The sequence below is a fragment of the Microtus oregoni genome, unplaced genomic scaffold, assembly GCF_018167655.1.
Source record: "Microtus oregoni isolate MIOR12 unplaced genomic scaffold, Mior012 000016F_ref0000370, whole genome shotgun sequence".
NCBI classification, from domain to species: domain Eukaryota; kingdom Metazoa; phylum Chordata; class Mammalia; order Rodentia; family Cricetidae; genus Microtus; species Microtus oregoni.
Window position 1 is genome coordinate 23,474,099 of NW_024543075.1, and position 18,685 is coordinate 23,492,783.

Sequence of the window (18,685 nt, forward strand, 5' to 3'; positions counted from 1 at the left end):
TCATCAAGACAGCTGGACACACCTATGGGTGGGGCTGGAGCCCAGTGGAGAAGCTGGGTGACATGTCCAAAGGACATCAAGAGGTCATCCAAACACTTCATTGTTTAAAACGGGCCCCAAAACCCCCTAGGAAAGGGTGCTCTGCCATTGACCAAAAAATTCTTATTTTGGAATGAAGAATGCAGGTTACAGTTGAACGACGATCTGTGGTTGGTTAGTTTACCCACCCATGCTTGTAGATGGATGTTTGAATAGTCAGCCCAGGGGCTCGATTTAGAAGGGTTAGGTTAAAACCTCAATGGTCTTTAAAAGCTTAACGGAAGAAACCACAGATGCTCCTGTAGCTCAGCTGTGTCCAACAAGAGCATGGCCTTTGTCACCCTCATTGGCACAGTCATCGTCTTGCTTGAGTTCTCCCACACACCCTGCCCTCATCACCCAACCCCGAAACCATGTTCTCAGACCATGTTGGGCATCTGCCGCTGGGCTTCTCTGTTCACCACTACCATTGCTGCAACCTTGTCCTGTCCTGCTCCAGCCTTGCTCTCCCTATCAGAGCAGCTCCGGAGAGCTTGTTAAGACAAGTCAGGAGGGGGGCTGTAACTCAGTGGGTAGGGTGCTCGCCCAGCATACACAAAGCCCTGCTTCTGCCCTCAGTGTGGCATAAAAACCAGACATGGCATGCCCCTGTAATCCCAGCCCTCAAAAGATGGAGGTGGGGGGATCTAAAATTCAAGATCATTCTTGGCTACATAGCAAGCTTAAAGCTAAACTGAGATACACGAGAACCTGTCTAAAAGCAAAATCAAACAAACAAACAAAAATCAGATCACAGGATCCCAGAACTCCAACCACTCAGCTCCCTCTCGTCGACTCAGAGCAGAAGCCAAGGCTCTTGCAGGAGTCTCTAAGTGTTGAAATAGGAGCAGCGGGGCTGTGCCCCGCCACCCAGCCGCCTGCATGGCTAGCTTTATACCCGAAATAATTACATGGAAACTGTATTCTTTTAAACACTGCCTGGCCCATTAGTTCCAGCCTCTTATTGGCTAGCTCTTACATATCGATCTAACCCATTTCTAATATCCCTGTAACACCACGAGGTGTCTTACCAGGGAAGATCTTAACCTGCGTCTGTGTCCGGTAGGAGAATCATGGCGACTCCTTGACTCAGCTTCTTTCTCCCAGCATTCTGTTCTGTTTACTCCGCCTACCTAATTTTATGTCCTATTAAAGGGCAAAGGCAGTCTTTTTATTTAACCAATGAAATTAACACAAAATAGAAGACTCTCCCCCATCATGTAAGGCCCTGCTTAATCTGTCCCCTGCTGCTTCCTGCATTTGTTATGTTTCTCCCCCTTGCTGGACGCACTCTGACCACCCCGTCCTGAGGTTCTGCGGATTATCACCATTACTCCACTGTCGAAGATGCCATCAGAATCTTTACATTTGCCTTTTTCTTGGCTAGACAGTTCTTTCCATAGATTATAGCATTCTTTGCCCCTGTACCACCTTTGGGTCATAGTTCAAATATCACCATCTCAGAGAGACCTGTTCTACTCATTAACCATTGGCAACTGCAATCTTTTGCCCCCAGCAAAACTTTCTTGCCCTTCTCACCTCTCTCTCTCCCTCTCCCTCTCCCTCTCCCTCTCCCTCTCCCTCTCCATCTCCATCTCCCCCCCCCCTCTCTCTCAGCATCATCTGGCACAGACATATCTTAACTGTTGACTGCAGAGGACGTGGGCTCTTGTCTTGATGTTTCACTACTCTCTCTCCAGTGACTTCTATAGAGCCATTACATAGTAGGGGCTCAATGGACACCTGATGACCTGATGACCAAGCCCCAAACATACAGATTCTGTATTTTCTCACTCTGTCAGAGACCATAAAGTAATACAAATAAAGGGATGTAAGTTACTGGTGGCCTCAGAACAGACTCATGGTCTCAGCCAGGCCTCATATCTAATATTTCTTGAGGGCCTACTGTGTGTCGGGCTCTACTCTGAGCTCTGGGATGTCAGCATAAATGAAACAGGCAAGGTTTCTGCACCTAATGAGCTTTCAAAGTCGAGAGAGAGTGATCAAGATACACTTGACTTGGAGCAAGAAGCACGCAGCGAACAAAAGAAAGCAGAGAAGAAAGTTACAGAAAGGTGAGGAAGGGGAGCTGGCCTCTAGCGGGTGGCTAAGGAGGCCTTTGCTTTGTTTCCTTCGGTTTTGAGGATGTGACATACATATCATCTGAGACCTGTGTTACAGAAAGAACCGAATTGAGAGATGACTGGGAAAGGAAGCATCCCAGTAAAGGCAAAAACTACTGCAAACTCACTCAAGCTTTGGCCTCAATTGGAAAGCTTCTCACTGGCCTGCCCAGCATGGGGGCCTCTACCCTGTGACCGCACAAGTGCTGGGAGTTTCTGCTGCTTAGGTCTTCCTGACTTGTATTTCCCATTCAGCTCCTGACAATAAGACCCCGCTTTCTGAGGCACGGTATGTGTTTGGCACATAGCAAGCCATCACCAGGTGGATGGCACTGATGTTGTGATTTCACTAGAAGTGAAATTGTGGGGTGGGTATGTTTATACACAACATGCCCACAAGGACCCCTCTCCATCCGCTGGCAGGACATCTCTTCTGTCTGTCTGCTCCTTGGGGGTTCAGATCATACACCATCTCTTCCAGAAAGCCTTCCTCTGACTATCCCATCTTCTTTCCGTTCTACTCTTGGTCTCCTGGCACCTCTGTTGCAATTGCTCTCCGACTTGTGTATGAAACCGTCATGGGCATCTCAAAACCCCGCCAACATGTGAGAAGCCCAGAGGCAGGACCTGAGTTCTGTTCATCCTTGTGTTATTAATACTGAAGTAGATAAAGCCTAAATGATGGTATCAATGGTCAATAATCACAGTTAATATTTGTTGGACTTTTTTTGTACAAGAAATGCTTGGAGCAGTGGTTAAGAGCCTGTTCTTCCAAAGGTCCTGAGTTCAATTCCCAGCAACCATGTGGTGGCTCAAACCATCTGTAATGAGATCTGGTGCTCTCTTCAGGCCTGCAGGCACTCATGCAGACAGAATACTGAGAATACTGTATACATAATAAATAAATAAATAAATAAATCTTAAAAAAAAAAGAAAAGAAATGCTTGGAGCTCTTTTATTGCCCATTGAATCCCCACTGCTTCCCAATCAGACACTCAGTATGACTGAGCCCCAGTGTGCACTTTGCCAAAACACAGAACACTGTGCCAAAAAGAAACAATGGGTTGGTGGACACACAGCCAGCAAGTGGTGGAGCAGAGATACCAACACAGTCCTCCCGACTTCAGTGTCTGAGCTTTTGATTGGCTTTTACCCATGCTCCATGTCTCTGCTTTGGCTTTTGTCAGTTTCTCATGCAGTATGATTTAAACTTATCAAATAAGAAACCCCCAGAATAAGAGAATTTCTGTTAATTGTTCTTTCCAATGAATAGCGTGATGGTGTTGCAGGATATTTGTTTACACTGGGAGAAGATATGTCCCTGTGATTGGTTTAATAAAAAGCTGGATGGCCAGTAGCTAGGTAAGAGGGAATAAATAGACAGGGCTTCCAGGCAGAGAAAAGAACTAGGAATACATCTAGGCATAACAGAGATCCTTCAGACACTGAAGAAGTTAGACATAGTACAGAGGAGAGGTAACCAAGTCACGTGGCAGAATGCAGATTAGTAAAAACAGGTAAATTTAAGTTATAAGAGCTAGCTTGGAAAAAGCCTAGGCTAAGGTCAAGCTTTCATAATTAATAATAAGTCTCCTTATCTTTAATTGTGAGCTGGTGACCCAAAGAAAAGCCCGACTACACAACGACATTTCTACCCTTGTATCTTCTAAATGGGAAATGAACCATCCTTATATGCATTGTATCCACACTGTATATGCTACCCACCCGTGACTCAGTAACTGCCTTAGTTATCGGACTGGCTATCATAAAGTTGTTATTTCAGTATTGCATGCCTCCCACAGGTCCAGATGTTGAATGCTTGCTTTTCAGATGATGGCACTAATTTGAAAGGGTCCGGAAGCTGTAGGAAGTAAAATTTAGCTGCCAGAAGTGGATCATTGGGGACAGTTCCTTAGGGAAAATGTTGGCCTGAACACTTTCTTCTTCTTCTTCTTCTTCTTCTTCTTCTTCTTCTTCTTCTTCTTCTTCTTCTTCTTCTTCTTCTTCTTCTCTTCCTCCTCCACCTCCTCCTTCTCTTCCCCTCCTTCTTTTCCTCCTCCTGTTGTTCCTCTCTCTCTCTCTCTCTCTCTCTCTCTCTCTCTCTCTCTCTCTCCCCCCCCCCATCTCCTTCCTTTTGCTATGAGGTAAGAAGTCCCTTTGTCTGACCCATGCTCTCATCACTATGATGTTCTTCCCAAGCACATGGGACAAATGACCGCTAAATCTTTGAGCCAAAATACATCCCTCCTCCCTTGAGCTTGTTTCTCAGTGTTTTGTCTTGGTACCTGTGCTAAATAACCCCTATTTACTTAATCATAGCCCCAGGTTTCATGGGTAGCAGTGCTGGAGATTTGGAGATGCCAAGGAACAGCTGTGACATGCCTCCTTAAGAGAAAAACCAAGGGTACAATAAGATGCTGAGAGAGACACAGAGAACCTAACTTACAATAGTGCATTGCTACAAATGTTCTGTTTTCATACTTATTGCTACTCATTTCTCACCTTACCTAATTTATGGATCACATTTTATTATACACGTGGGGGAAAAATCACAGTGTATATAGCATCTATATTTACACTACCCATAGTTTTAGGCTTCTCCTTGGTGTGTTGGAAAAGCCTTCCAATAAGGTGACCCACAGTAGTTTCTGTGTCCTTCTCATTTTTAGTTTATCCCATGCTCTCTCTGAATCTGGGTCCCCACACTCCACAGTGATCTAGCTTCTCATTCTTTTTTCGAGGCTCCTAGGTCAACCAGGGGCCATAGCTTCCATGTTGATTTATTTGACTCCAGCTTCACAGTAGATTTGGGGCTCTTTGCCCGGCAGTAGGCACTAAGGGCAAGGAAACACTTAGCAGCAAGCCATCTTCCCAGCAATACTGACGACTGTTGCCCCATTAAAGGCAGGATGAGGGAACCTTGCCATTGACACCCCGCAAATGTCTCTGCTAACAATATGGGCGAAGTCCCAGGGACTGTTTTCTCCAGGGAGTGTTTTCTCACACACCTTCTTCCGCTCTTGGCCCAGGGACAGTAAACAGACAGGGGAAACAGAACTGACTCCCTGCTCTCCTGAATACAAGCTTCATGCCTTAGTTGCTCTCTCTTTGCTGTGACTAAAATGATCTCATCACAACGTGGGGAGGAAGGGCTTCATTGTGGCTCATAGTTCCGGAGGATTCAGTGTATGTCGTGGCAGGGGTGTCATGATGGGGTGCACAGTAGCGAGAGACCTGGATCAGCAGCTAGTCATATCGCAGTGGACCTGGAAACAGGTATGGACCCAAACTAGAACTAGGTAACCACCACCAACTACCCATCACCCACTTCCACTAGGCAAGCTCACTTCCTGAAGATTCCATGGTGCCCCAAAGAGCAGCAGCAGCTAGGACTGGGTGTTCAAAGCACAATTCTGGGGACCATTTCAAACTCAAGCTCTAACGCCTCGTGTCATTCGCAACAGAGTGGAAGAGACAGAAGCCTGCGCGGGCTTTTGCGAGGTGCACAGACATAAATGCGCATGTCTGTGTGGAGATCAGAGATCACCTCCTGCTGCCATTCTTCAGGAGCTGTCTACCAGGTAGTGTGTATTTTCTGAGTTAGGGTCTCTCACTGGGACCTGGGGCTCACAGGGTAAGCTAAGCTACCTGGTCAGTGAGCCCCAGTAGTCCTCCTGCCTCTGCCTCCCCAGTACTGGGATTGTAAAAGTATCCCCCTACCTGTTTTTATTGTTTGTTTGTTTGGTTGGTTGGTTGGTTGGTTGGTTGGTTTCCCCCTAATAGTGGGAATAGCAAGGAAGCCTGGTGGCTTGATATATGTGTCCCTTTAAATGCCCACCATACATTTTCTTGAGGGTAACTTGGCTCTTCCAAAGCCTCAATGTGCTTGTGAGCACTGCACGTTGGAACACTTCTCTTAATGCTTGCGTTTGATCTGAGTTTTTATTTTGTTTTTTTCCTTTCTGTCATTAACACATCATGGGAACCTAAAAAGCCCAGAGCCACCGATGCATTCATTCAGTTAGGTTTTCTACATACTCCAGGCATGTTGCTCATGATGTTGGTCATGTCCTGTGTGACTCAAAGAACCTGCAAAACACCACTGCACCGTAGAAAGGAAATCTGCCATCATTTCAACCGTGGCTCCATTTCTAGTGCTCACATCAAGGAGGAATTTCTCAGTTTGGTACCAATATTTCCTTAACCTATTATTGTCTTCTGATATTCCCACTAAAGACAGAGAATTCTGTAGGCTTGGAGCACTCCAGCGTGCTCTCAATAACACTGCTTCCCCCCCACCCCAAGCTGTCTGCTTTGAGATCACCTTCAGAAAGTGATGCTGGCTTTCCATTAGGGTGGTTTATTTAAACAAGTTTGCTTTGTAAATATATTTATTTGAAATTCATTTGCATAAACTGTGTTAGGTTTGCAAACAGATGGCGTCATCAGAGGGATGCACAAAATGGCCGCTTGACATTTCTTCTCAAAAGAGGAACGTTGTGCCTAAAAGATGAAGCATTTAGGACTTCCCTCTGTCACTCTGAGCTGCATTACACACATGCATTGAAGTATGCTATTCATTCCAAAATAGGAACTAAAAGAAATGATGAAGCCTCATTCTTTATGAAAGATTATAATTTTCTTTTACTCTAGAGAATTTATTTATGTATACAATAAATAAGATTATATCCATTCCTTACTCTCTCCACTAACTCCCTCCATAAACTCCTTAACATGTGATATTATATAATTTTCAAAATTAAGTTTATTTTTTTAGATGATGCATAAAATATATGCATATATGCATATAGTATATAGATGGCGGCAAAACTTTGATCTAGAAAATGTTGCTTCAGGGCTATATGTTAAAGACTTGGTGCTTCTGGGAGTAGTAGAACCTTTAAGAGAAGGGGCCCTACAGGCAGGGCTGAGAGACCTCTGAGCTGGAACTGACCTGAAACCCTCCTACTGAGGACTGGATTTCATGGTACCAGAAGGCAAGGTTCCAAAGAAGAGAAGCAACCAACCATCCTCCCAAGCCATGATGGCAATGAAAACCTACCTCATCAAAAGCCAGCAAACCAAGGATGTAGTATGGATCTCATACCTTGATGGTAGCCAACAGCCCTCTTGTTAGACTTAAGACCCACTCAACAAGAGGGAGGTCATGCCTGCTACTGGAAACCTAGCCAACTACCCAGGGCTACTGAAGTCCTGGGTCTCAGAAAAGAATCTACAACTCCCACAGCACAGTCCCTAACCACATTATAAAGAGTGATCCTTACACCACAGAGAAATGCAGTTTTTATTTCTCATCAAGAAAATCTCTCTTTGCAACAACCCTCCAGAGATCCTTACAGAAACCTCAACCATCGAAATGCAGTTATGGATCCCAGTCACAATGGACACATCTACAAAATGCTCTTTCACCTAAGGATCAGGAAACATTGCAGAAGAGGGGGCGGGCAGAAAGATTTCAAGAACATGGAGTTTACTGTGAGAGTGTGTCTCCTAGTGACATCAGGAAGCTACATGCATGAAATCTCACCAACATTGCTGCCTAAACATGACATGAACAAGGACAATAATAGACTTGCTAACACGGATGGGGTAAAGCCCAGCAAGCCTCAACCCTACACAAAGAACTACAGGCAACTAAAGAATTCTGAAAGCAGGAGAAATAGTCTTCCCAAGGGAAGAACACACTAATTGGTTATCCAATACCAAATGATGAGTCATGAAAACATATGTACAGCTGGCATTATACAGAATGAGTCGTTCCTATTTATGTATTTAGGAATATATGTGTATGTACATATATGTATGCAGCAACAAATAATGAAAAGAGGGCTGTGAATTCAAAAGAGAGCAAGGGGTGTAAATGAGAGTGTTTGGATGGAGAACAGAGAAGGGGGAAATGATGTAATTGTAGTATGATCTCAAAAACTGAAAGATAACTGTTTTAAAAAGAAGTTGGGTGTTGTGGAAGGTGTTCGGTCCCTGGCATGTGTCCTTGGAGAGAATAATAGGAATCTAAACCATTTGTCTCTTTCTCCTGTGCTCCCGACCATGAGATTCGGGCTTCTTCCACCCACTCAGCATTGTAGACTGTCTTTGCACACATCCTAAGAATGGAGCAATCGACGGTGAGCTGGAGCCTCTAAAACTATGAGCCACTTTCCTTCTTAAAGTTGCCCATCTCTGGTATTCTGTTATAATAACGGGAGCCTAATGTAAGGGAATAATTACCACCTGAAATTTCAACACACATATACATTGTGTCACGTGGATGTCAGGTTAAACCTGCATATCTCCTCATTTATCAGTTCTTTATAGCGGAGCATTCAAAATTCTTCTTTTGGGGGGGATGTGGAATGCATTTTTGCTATCTTTACTCACTCCTATAAGCAATAGCTTACCAGATAGAGCCTGTAACCCACCCCTCACCAGCCAAGCCTCCCTCTGCCACATTCTACTCAGCCTCAGCTAAGTTTAAATGAGATCACTGAAACACAAATGTTAAGAAAATGATAAAAGAGGTGGTGAACTCTAATGACTGAACTCTAGAAAATGCTGGATTCGCGCCCCCGGAATGGGAACTCTGCCATGGATAGGAAGATAGTGGTGGGAAGTCCCTCTAGCCTCCAGCTAGAGCCAAAATGGGTGATGTAGGCACCGAGAAAGAACTATTGCTAGCTCCTCTGGCTGGAAGTTTAGGAAGACGCAACCGCTAATGGGTACCTAGGAACCCTACATGATGCCGAAGACCCCATGACCAGGCCAGCACATCTGGCTACGTCTCCTGGGAGAGGGTTCTCAAGCGGAGCCTTCAGTGCCTCACCCAGTCCCATTTTCCCACAGAGAAAGCCCTGGGGAGTGAAGCATTGGACCAACAGCCCAGCTGTGTAGCCTGACAGGCAGCAATTACCTCTGAAATGCTACGTTATTTCCTCTCACTGGTGGCTTTTACCCACCTTGTCAAGCTGCTCGTGGACTACAAAGCACTTCAGCCCATCAGTGCAGCCCATTAGGAGAAGAGAGTGGCAGCAGAGCCAGCCCACAGCAGCCTGGCACCGAGCCTGGCCAATGGTGGGCGTTTGACAAATAAATGGATTAACCCACCTCAGAGTCAGCTCTGGGGGAAATGGTGGGTGCCACAGACTTAGCTTGGCTGCATGACCTTTTAGACCCCTCTGGCCTGACTCACAGCCGAGTATTTGCTTATCCACCTCCCTCTTTCCTGCCCACTGGCTGTGAGCCATCTCACGGAGAGTTGGCTTCCACTCCAAGTCCTCCAGCAGATCCGGATCAATAGGGAGCTGTGTGCTTCCGCCCCTCCACACCCACCCTGTCACTCAATCATTCAGAAATGATTCATGGAGGGCTAACCAAGAAAAGAACGCTATTCAACACTGCTGCACACTGGATGCGGAGAACATTTAAGAAACACTCAGGAAACAGCGCGTGTTGACATTGACTGTGCACCAGAATGTATAGGGGCTCTTGCGACGTGCCTCCTGGTCTACGTAAGGAAGTGTCTCTTTACAGCTGCCCATGGAGAACATGACAGCGGCACATCTCTGGTGGGCATCTGCCCCACACCTTCCCTAGTTGTAAAATAGGTGCTGTCAGGAAGATGGCATGGGTAACAGTTGGAATTTCAAATGGCTACAACTCCCAACAGAGACCCCTGCTGCTGGCTATTGAGATACCATGTCGGGGATTCTCCGTGTAGTCAGCAGTCCTTTGGAAGACGGATGGAGTTCGGGGTGACTGGGGAAGCCACACTTTCAAGGCAGAAGACTGGTGAGGAGCAGTTCTGCAAGCAAGGTGGAAGCAGAGTATTTTGTGGAAGCTGGAACATCCGCCATTCATTGCGAGACATTCTAATCTCAGAAAAATTAAAACAAACAAAACAGCTACGCTTACTTTCTCGATTAAGCGATACTTTTCTCTGTTTTAACAATGTGTATTCGGTGAAAATCTCAGGGCCCATCAGGGTCTTCTTCATTTCACAAGCTCAAGCAAAGGCTTTGGGGACACCCCATTCTCCGTTCCCAGCTCATGTAGTTCCTTGAAGCTCCAGAGAAAAGTAAGACTAACTCTCCCCTCCTCTTTCCTCCTGGAGCAACGATAACTCTGCATTTGGGATAACCCTCAGTGTCGGAGAACTGTACACACACTGGACTAACTAGCATAACTCCAGTGTGCTGCAAGGCTCACAGATGGGGGACTGCCACACGCAAAAGTTTCGTTTAATCAGAACGTGTCACACTCCCCTGGACCCAGGTAGGAAGACTCCTCATAAAGAAAGACGCTTGTACAGAAGACCACATATGTGTGGGGAGGGAGGTCACAGATCACCTGAACACACAGTGAGAAGAAGTCTGTTTCACGTGTTGATCAGTTTGTTCTAAGATTTCAAAGCCTTCTGTGTTCTCTTCTTCATGCAGAAGGGCCCTGTCTCCTGCCTGTGGGCTTCCTCCTAAGGCTTGCTGAGCCCGAGTTTGGCTTTGCTGTTACATATGAGTCACAGATTTGGATGAGCTTGGTGATGTGGTAGGCTTCATTCTGTGCTTTTCATTCTCTGTCTTACTTAGACCATCGCCCCTGCGGCAAATCCTGTGTCTGCTTGTCTTATACAGTCCCAAGAAGACACCAATGCTGAGCAAGAAAGCAAGCAGAGATATGAGATGGGGTCTACCTTTTATAGCAAGTTCATCTATCAATGTTTGGACACTGGCATAGAGTCAGTTATCATGTATTAAAATGTTCCTGGTGGCATTTTAATGCATTTAGAAAAGACTCCCTTCTTCTCCACATGCACACCCTGCCAACACATAGGGCTAGCACAATCAAGACACCTGAAACCAAACTCACCTTCCTCTTGAACCCTAAAGACTTCTGGACACAATACCACTTATATTTCTTCATAAATGATGATTATACCAAATAGGTTTTATCAGAGGCAAACTTTGGTAAAACAAAAGTATCTTATGTGAAATCTTAGGTTGTTGAATGTTTTCATATAAGGTATCATATATGCTTTTTATATGACGTAAAAGACTAGGTCAGACATCATTCTCATTTTTAAAGGTGGGTAAATAGATATGCAGAAATATGAGGTGAAATTTTATCAGTGCAAGGTTAGGAAAGAGATGGAGGGGAGAGAGGGGAAAGAAAGAATCAAGGAAAAGATTGGGGAAAGGGTAGACGGAAAAAAGAAAGAGAGAAAAAGGTGGTCCGAGGGAGTGGCTCAGTTGATAAAGTATTTGCAGTGCACATAAGCAGGAAGGTCCTTGGTTCAGGTTCCCAGAACTCACATAAAACCAAAAACCCAGTAGCAAGTGCCTATAATCAATCTCTCTGTTGAGGAGGCATTTCCCTGGAAATCACTGGTCATCCTCCCTAGTGGAATCAGAATCAGTGAGCTCCAGGTTCAGTGAGAGACACTGTTTCAAAAACTTCTAGTTTCCACACATACACTCACGTGTGTGCTTTTGGGTACACACTCACACCACACACACATGGAAAAAAGGAAGTCTGAAACTATTTCTTTAGCAGTGCATTCTTCAGCCCCATTTGGTGGTGGCAGCAGGTTCAGCACTAACAGTTGTGTTAGCAAGAGCGCGCTAATGGCAATAACAGGAATATTGGTAGCAAAACAGCAGTAATTGTGGCAACAGTAGTAACACCATTGGCTTGCCTCTCTTTTATACCAAAGATTCTCCCATGGGACTTTCATATGCAATGTTTTAAGGTTCATCCTTAAAACCTGGGATAATTATAATGGCTCCATTCCACAAGAAGGCAGCTGAGACTCGGGGTGATCACCCTTTTCCAAATTGCATAGCATCTAACAAGGTCATCTCTGGCCTTTGACACAATGGATTCTGCTCTGGGACTGTCATCCACCTATTTCAGCTTTTCCTTTTCTTCTGAGCAGCTAGTGGCTTCCACCCTGCACCCTTCCAGATTCATATACTGCACCTGGGAGGAAATTTGAAGAGGGGAACTCAGAACAGACACACAGGTGAAGTCAGAGCCAGAGACTAGATCACAGAAGGGTCTTAGAGGAATTCCCCTGCAAGAGGGCAGGCTCTCTAAAAGTGGCCTGGCTCAGAGGTTCCCAAGGAGGGATTAGGACCCAGCAATAAAAAAGGTGAGAGTTCTATAGACTTGCTCCTTTTGCTGATGGTATCTCTCTGGCTATATCAACTCTGCCTTCGTGGGGAAGTCTCACCTGTGGCTTGATGGTAGTGATTCTTATTTTCCCATTGTCTATCAGCATTTAGACCTTCTGGCCTAAGAAGTGGTGCTCCAGGGCTTCAAAATGGGACGGGTGTCATAGACTCCACTGCAAGCATGCAGCTCCACCCCAGGAAACCCAGGCCACAGCAGTGGGTAAAAGGCCCCTTGAGCAGATATTGTAAGGAATCCCAGGAATCCCCGTAGTTTCTTCAATTACTGCATGTTACTGAAGTGATGGTAAAACAGAGAGAAACAGTGCCCAAGTAGGGGAGTATATTACATTTTGTGGAAACAGCAATACCTAAATGAAATCCTTGACCTGGGGTGGGGTTGCATCCCCCCTTCAGAAAAAAAAATCAGAAAACACACAGCCCTTTCCTGAGTGCTGGAACTTCCCAGTCTTCCTGCGAAACTGATGGGTATCATAGTTATGACCAGACATCCAGGCTAACCCTTCCTTTAGAGAAATATCAAGAAGGAAAGAAGAGTGGGGGAGGGGAGAGAGAGAGAGAGAAGTGGAGCTGTCAGTGTGCTTCATGTTAAATAAAACCTACCAAGATTCAGCTGAGAATTTTAGCAGAATCCGAATGTGCTAGGGAGAAAAAAAAAAAAGGCATGGCTCCCATCTCCAAGGTTCACAGCTAAGCTGGCTTAGAATCACACATGCCAAGGTTAAAAATAAAAGCAGCCATCCCTGAATGACACAGGCTCCAGAAAGGAAGCCTGAGGTATGGCAGTTTGGTGGAGGAGGGAGGATCAGAGAAGGAAACCTGGCCTCAACATAGAGGTGTTTATGGGAGACACATTACCTAAAAGCTAGATGTTCAGAATTTTGCTATTTTGCACTTAAAAAGCACTTCACAGTGGAAAAAGATTTCATAACAATCTTCATATTTCCCGTCTAGGAAACCCTGGCATGCAGTGAGTGTGGCTGACCTCAAGCAGGGCACTAGTGTTCAACGCTTCTGCAGTCTATCCCCTGGGGTCTGGTTCAGACAGTGTTTGCACATAACTAGATGAAACACTCATGGGTCACAGTTCAGAAAACATGGTGGACCATCAGCATTGGCATGAAGCCACACCTGACTGTGTGCCAAGAGTCCCTTGATTGGCTCTACTACAGACAGTGTGTCTGCCTCTTGGGGACAGCATGTGTCCCATCCCTTGCTCCTAACAATCATAGCTGCTGCTGACCAGGGCTAGCTGAAAAGGGTGACAAGCCATTCCCATGGGTCCACCTTCTTTGGAAATCCAGAACTCTTTGTTACGACATCATTAAGGTCATCTTTCTAATGAAACCATCCTTTGTCCAGTATGCTCGTGAGTCTAGTGACTAAAGGGTTTCCTTTATGTGAAAATAAAAAAAAAAAAAACAGCCTCAGCAACTGTCAGCCACCATAGTGACTCCACAATTCCATTACTATGCAGAACTGTCTAGAATGTCTTCAGGTAAATTCCATGACATCAGAAGTCCATACATCATCCTCCAGCCCCAAAGGCGCTCTGACTCAGCCCCTCTGTGGACCTATCCTGCATTTCCTCACCACACAGGGTGTGGAAGGCCAATGAACACTAAAGGACTGGAGAGTGAAGGCCGCCACCTCAGTGAAGCCTCATTCAGACACCACCCACTGGGGCGAACTGTAGCCAGCAGAAGTCCAAGGGAAGAGTGGACATTCTAGGCATGTCTGATTATTCCTAGGACTCATTCCATCTAGCCTTCCTTTTAAGTGACTACCTGTCTTCCAAATCCCTCCTGTTGGTTGCTATTTTAAAAGCACTCCCCCCACCCCAACGCTGTCATTTTTACATCTTTCAAACACTTTGAAAAAGTCTTGGCAGGCAAACAGGGCAAGAACTATTTCCCTGGCCCTGATGATGCATGGGGAAAGAGAGGCCGCCAGAGTTTGAGGAACTTGCTCAATCTCCTTGTCAGAGCCACGACGAAAATACAAGGTTCCTTCCTTTCTTCCAAGCTCACCAACCCAGAACTAGAGAGACTAAAGGAGTGAGCCCCAGAAGGGTAGCAAATCTTTGCAACTGAGACTGGCATTCTCAAAGGGGCAGACCTTGTCCCCTTTCTCACGGCAAGAACTCCGGGCACACTGTCATTTTGTCGGAAGTATGGGACTCTATCCAGGCAGGAACCACCCCAGATCGCCTTTGTCCTGGCTTCCTTTTCACAGCGTCAGGTGCCACAGATCAGGGAAGAACCGCTTAGGGTTAGAGTAGGGCTGTGGTCAGACAACCCTCTGCCTTGAGCAAGCAGCCCCATCCACCCTAAAACCTGGACAGGGAAACCAACCTTCCAGCCAGCACTTCTATTTGACTGGAAACGCCCCCTTTCTTACAGGGACCCCAGGGACAGGAAGGGCTGCACTGCCATTTGCACTTCAAAGAACCTCGTGTAGAACTAGTCTCCAGGAAGTTTGGGGTGGGTCCTCCCACAGTAATCACCCACATCCCCTTGCCAGCTTAAGAAGGCAAGGGGTGGCTCCAAGGATGGAGCGGACCTAGTAGAGTGGAGCTGTGGTGGCCCCCTTACCTGTACCAGTCCAGCCCTCTGCCGTAGTTCCTGTCGAAGAAGTGGGGCTCGGTGCCCAAGGCCCTCACGTCCGGGTGCACACGGATAAACTCCAGCACCGCCCGGGTTCCCCCTTTCTTGACGCCCACAATGAGGGCTTGGGGCAGCCGTTTGGTGCCCACCTTCGGGGAGCTGGAGTGGTTGGACCCGGAGAGACGCGGTGCTGGAGCAGCGGCAGCCGGCGCGCTGGGAGCGCTGGGCTCACTGGGCGTCGGCCCCGGGGGATCACACGGGCGGGACTTCGCCAGAAGTTTCTGGCCGCTTGCGCTGGGGCTACGGAGGCAGCGTGGCGCGCCAAGCAGGCGGCTCTGGCCCAGACCGTCGCAGCAGCACAGGAAGCTGTAACACAGGTAAGTGCAGGACAAGGACAACGTGAAGGCGAAGAGCAGCCTGCGCGCTCTCCGCGGCTGAGGTGGCCCCGCGCGGCCCAGGACCCTATAGGCCATAGCTCCATGGGCCCGCGCCGGGGGTCATGGTTTCTGAGGTGGCACCTGCGGCGGAGCTGCTGTGTGGCCCTGCGGTCGCCTAGAGGGCTCGTGTGGCGCTGTCCCCGCCGTGCGGGTCAGGCATAGTGGACGCCGTTTCCTCCGAGGGTTGCTGACCTGGGCGAGCACCGTGCCCGGGGGTCCCGGGAACAGTGACTCCTCGGGGACCGGGTGGCTGCATTGCCAGCATCTCCCGGTGCTAGGCGATGGGGGCTCCGGGTAGCGGGGCGGCTCCCGGCACTCTACAGCTCTCACGCGGGTCGGGTTCGGAGCGCGCCCAGCGCCCGAAGCCCCATTCCGGATGCTCGGAGCGCCTTTCAGGGGACGCTCGGTGGCCGCGCTGCTGTGCCGGCGGGAGGATGCGCGGACCGGACGGTGGCGCTGGCGCCGGCCGCGATCAGGCTCCTCGGGAAATGCCGAGTGGAGCGCGCTGCCGGCTCTATTTAAGGAGTCGCCTGACGTCAGCCGCGCGGGTCCCCCGAGCCCGCGCCGCGCCCGGGGACCTGGCCCGCCCCTTGCACCCCCACTCTCTTATTCCGCTCAGGTACAACATTGCCCCTGGCCCTCCCCATGCGGACTGCTCCCTAAAGAGTCTTGACCAGCTTGGAGCGGTGAGGGGAGGGTGACCAGGTACACTGTGTACTCCTGTGGGAGTCTGGACACCCCCACCACTCTGGCCTCTTGACACCTGAGTAGAGATTACACCAACACCCACCCAAGACATAGACTTGGGTGCTGATGCAAACACCCAACCCTGATACTCGGTTCCACTACACTCACCCACACGTGCACGATGCAAGCACAGGAGGAGCAAGCTCACCCTAATCCGGACACACCCCAACACCCCACAGAGGGTGGTGAAGAATACCCCTAACACTAGCCTAAGGACACACCCCATCCCCAGTCATCTCCCTGGACCAATACACACAGCCTGGAATTTGACTTCACGCAGTATGCATACACGCCTGGGACCCGGGCACACACTGTAAAACGGATGGGTGGAGGGACAGAGCATGAGTGAGATTCCGTGACTAGTTCCCAAGCCCCCTAGCACCCGCGCGCTGACTCACACCCAGGCGTCTTGCTCTGTCTCGCACCCATAGAGCAAAAACCTCCACCTGACTCGCACACCACCTCATCCCGCTCCATTCCCCGCTGCCCCCTCTCCCCGCCCCCTCGCCCCAGCCTGTAAGGAAAAGGAGCCCCAGAGCTGCAGACTTATTCATCTCTTGGCTGCCGCCCCCTAGCGGTGGACTGCTCCCTGGGGAGCTGTCCAGGGTACCAGATGCTCTATAAGGGCCGGCGTGTAGCTGGTTTCTTCACAGTGAACAGTTCCCAGTGGCTAACCCCAGAAAATACTTGCACGAGAAACCCCGGTACTGTCTTGAGAGGTCACACTAGTACCTGGTTAGAACCCTGCATCCCAGGTGGGAATGCTGCCCCCTAATCGCGATACCAATGTTCCCAAAGTGTAGACTCTCACAAGATGGCTGAATGGCCCCTCCACCACCCTCAGCTTATGTCAGGCTACTGATTACTTACTTCAGGGCAAGGTCTGTGTATTTTTTTTCCCCGAGACAGGATATCACTGTGTTGCTTTAGTGCCTGTCCTGGAGCTAGCTCTTGTAGACCAGGCTGGCCTCAAACTCGCAGAGATCTGCCTGCCTGTATCTCCTGAGTGCTGGGATTAAAGGCGTGAGCCACCACCGCCCGGCTGGTCTGTGTATTCTTGCTCAAACTAGGAAATAGATTTTATCCTCAAACCACGCCTATCCCTAGAAAACTTAGACCAGACTCTCTACTGTAGGCACTAACTAACATATTCCCCTCCCACTTTCATTTCTTCTTTTTCATCTTCTTCTAAGGATAATCTGATGCCAGGCTGTGGTAGCACATGCCTTTAATCCCAGCACTCAGGAGGCAGAGGCAGGTGATCTCTGTGAGTTCGAGGCCAGCCTGGTCTACAGAGTGAGTTCCAGGACAGGCTCCAAAGCTACAAGGAAACACTGTCTCAAACAACCAAACCAAACAAAAATGACCTGAGTTCAATTAGACATTCCCATCCACACTTGGGTGTAGGGCCATTCACTGGAGCATGGGCAGCTTACCTGGAGCCACACCTCTGAAGAAAAAGGCTTCCCCAAGGGCCATCAACTGCCAATAGCTGCTCAGCCAGGAGTGGGGCCTCAGGAGTTCCTTCTCCCTCTCTCCTGGGACATTGACTGGCTTGATCTTGTGTGGATTTTGTGCAGGTGACCAATGATACTGTGAGTTCAGGGGTTCAAGGGTGTTGACATTTTCAGAAAGCACCATTTCATAGGTCTCCTCCCCATCTTCCAGCTCTAACCCCCTTTCATCCCCCTCTTCCGCAATGTTCTCGAAGCCTTGGGAGCACGTGATAGAGATGTCCTTTTCAGGACCGAACACTCAGTGGCCACTTATTCTCAACGCTTTGACCAGTTATCAATCTCTGCAGTAATCACTGCCTACCGCGAACGGAGGCTTCTCTGGCGGAGGCTGCACAGACCATCGCCTATTTCTCCAAGTGTACTCTGCACTTTAGAGTCTTAATTCTGGCAATTGCTAGCATGTATCAAGTGCCATAATGAACAAACTACTTAAAGGCTTTACCTCATTTATCTTTGGAGATAGGTATTATTATAGGCATTATTGTAAGTCCTAATTTACAGAGAGTGGAAAGAGGTTAAATAAACACATATTCAGTAATTGGCGGAGCTAGGATTAAAGCCAGACAGTCTGGCTCCAAGATTCAAGGTTTTAATTACAGAGCTCTGAAGCTTCCGAACTTCCTGTGAGGAGTAGTCACATAATTCCGTCCCAGGCTACTCTCGTGGATATGAACGATTTTGTCTAGATTGCTATTAAAATCTGCTACCCAGGACTGGATGAGAATTCTAGACATAGAATGAAAAGTTCAACAGGATCTCCGACAATTCTATTTCTAGACCTAAGACCCCCCTCCCCACCTTTTTCTTGTGGCTACATCACACTGCTAACATCTCCAGCTTGCCACCACGTAACATCTCCAAGTGCTGATGATTAAGACATAGCTACCCCCTACTGTACTTGCACAGTGGACTTAAAGGGGAGAAAAAAAGACCTAACTTGAAGGTCCTTACACATTTGACCTGATTAAATTTCAT

General features: G+C 47.9%; 1 protein-coding gene across 1 annotated transcript in view; it reads right to left on the reverse strand.

Moving 5' to 3' along the window:
- Hs3st2 (heparan sulfate-glucosamine 3-sulfotransferase 2) overlaps window positions 1-15,995 on the reverse strand; it is a 107,315-nt gene extending 91,320 nt beyond the window's left edge. The window contains exon 1 of the mRNA XM_041667131.1: window positions 14,998-15,995. Within this exon, the coding sequence (XP_041523065.1) occupies window positions 14,998-15,482 (485 nt within the window). The 5' untranslated portion in view covers window positions 15,483-15,995. The remainder of the gene's footprint in view (window positions 1-14,997) is intronic.
- Between the last annotated feature and the right edge of the window lie 2,690 nt (window positions 15,996-18,685).